The sequence below is a fragment of the Anneissia japonica genome, unplaced genomic scaffold, assembly GCF_011630105.1.
Source record: "Anneissia japonica isolate Jap-2015-1 unplaced genomic scaffold, ASM1163010v1 scaffold44213_len2320_cov171_single, whole genome shotgun sequence".
In the NCBI taxonomy this organism is placed as follows: domain Eukaryota; kingdom Metazoa; phylum Echinodermata; class Crinoidea; order Comatulida; family Comatulidae; genus Anneissia; species Anneissia japonica.
The window spans coordinates 1-2320 of NW_022759050.1; the positions used below are offsets into that span (position 1 = coordinate 1).

Here is a 2320-nt window from a genome sequence, read left to right on the forward strand (position 1 = left end):
AACTTACAACTGATTCAGTTATCCGCCAGGCATCAGTAATTTCATTGTCACCTGTATTATTCCCGTAAGTCTTTGCAAAGCTCTTCTTTAGTTCATCGTCAACTGCTTTTTCTATTTCGTTTGAGTAGATTGACGCCAGGATCCCAGCTCCAAGTTGCGCACAGAATACGACGAGCAATACCAAAAAGTACTGAAAAAATGTACGAAACTATAACTTGAGAAACATCAATTTAAAATAGTGAGCTTTGTGTACATTTGATGATCAGGGGGAAAACGGCTTGGGGTGAGAAAATTGAGAATGTAGAATTAAACTCATATTCCTATGTAAACTTAATGGTCATTTTCAATATTTTAACCCACTCAGTAGAATTAATTTGCGTCCACCCCACATACCTCCAGCTTACACCCATGATGTCCACAAGTACCAATAGGAGACCTATCAATATACACGCAGACATTAAGAAAAGAAAAGAAATATAAGAATGAAATATGAAAGACAGATACGAATAAGAAGAAAATGAAAGGAAAGATAAGGAATCTAAGAAAGGAATGTGAAAGATAAGATAAGGAAACATGAGAAAGGACAAGAAAAGATCAGGAACATTTGAAGAGGAAAGGAAGAAAGACAAGAAAACACGTTATATCGTCATTGCGGACTTATAAAATCCGCATACGCCTTAAAACAAAAAGAAAATGCATACTTTTGGAGTCCGTACTGAGCCCAAAAAATCCGCAATGAAAATATAACATGTTAGAAGCAAAAGGGAAAGAAAATTAAAGGCTTTAGGATGAATAGGAAAGTAACAGGCCTTGAAATGTTTCCAATTACCAAACAGTGTTCTCCACAGGACATGTGACACATGATCGACCTTTCACCTAGTGCCAGTGATATGTGATTGTTTTTGTTTTTTTTAGATAAGGGCCAACTTTCACTGCCTAGGCCGGAGAATGTCCGAAGTTGTTGATTTTTATTTAGAAATAGAACACATAAAAACCTATGTCAACATGAGTATACATGGAACACAACTGTGTTTTAAAAGGTTAAACAGAAAGAGTGATGTAGGCACATGGAATTTAAAAGGTAGTCAGAGAAGTAGGTAGGCTTAGCACAGCACAGCGAAACATGGTCCCATTATCATTGTTTATGCTTAATACACGAGGTTCCAGAGCTCAGACTTGTGGTTTTTTTGGCTACTGGCTTACAGTTTATCCTTTGTTAATGTCAAATTTATGGAAAGATAGAGTGCATTTCCCTCGTATTTTGAAATTGTGTATGTAGAGCTTGTGTATAAACAATTGATAAACTGAACATTTACTAGTCATACAAGGTGTATCAGTAAATTTAAGGTGTAACGGTAAACTTGTTTCTGAATGAAGCTGTAACGGGCGTTACAGCTTATTGCCCTGGGGAGAACACTGCCAAAGTATTGTAATAATAATATTTATTGATAATCATCAAACCAATCATTTGAACTTAATTAAACTAAACTAAAACCAAATATTTGATAATATTTTTGTTTTGTTTTGTTTGGTACATTAGTATTTGTTTTGGTTTTTCTTCTCTGTTGTTGTTAAGCGCCTTGAGGTTGTGTCAACGTGAGGTGCTATAAAAATCCAGAATTATTATTATTATAACCCCCAGAGACCTTCTCTCATACAACTGATTGAAATTCTCACATATAGTGGAGATGTGGTTTGGCTTGAAAAGCTTATAGGTCGTAGCTTGATATTTTATATAGATATACTGTACACATAATTACTGATTTTTTACTAACTACATTTTTTAACTATTTAATGTATTTATTTAAAATTATATTTAAAATATTACATAATGGATAAGAATACTCACAAGGACTAAGAGGCACTTGCTTTCCATGATGGCGCCGCAACATCCGCAGAAAGCGAGGAGAAAGACGAGAGCACCTGCTCCAATGAGAATGAAGGCGCTGCTCCGTAAGAGGTCGTTGTCCAGTATCATCGCTAAATCTTCAATAGGAACCCATTTTTCAATTCCGAAGTATAGGATTATACCAAGAGCAAGTAAGCCAAGGCCACCGAGCTAGAGTGAAGAACATCACAAGTTCAATAACGTAACTTAAGAATATTTAAAAATACAAATAAATATTATCATCGGTTTTTAGAGTAAACCAAGGAATCCAAGCTAGTGAGTGCATACATCCGCCCTGTTCCTTTATACCTAACAATGTATGGCGGGTGATAGATGGATTTAGCCATGATTGTTTACAGGCGGTCACGTGACCTAACTTGGGTATACATGAAAAATATTAAAGTGCGATAGCATAGGAAAAGATAATGCTGT

General features: G+C 35.6%; 1 protein-coding gene across 1 annotated transcript; it reads right to left on the bottom strand.

The window, feature by feature from the left end:
- Positions 1-7: 7 nt before the first annotated feature.
- LOC117125562 (tetraspanin-18-like) lies at positions 8-2059 on the bottom strand (the record flags this gene model as incomplete). Its single annotated transcript, XM_033272090.1, has 2 exons — positions 8-190; positions 1850-2059. Coding segments are annotated over 2 exons (393 nt in total), but the record flags the coding sequence as incomplete, so codon positions are not given.
- Positions 2060-2320: the final 261 nt, after the last annotated feature.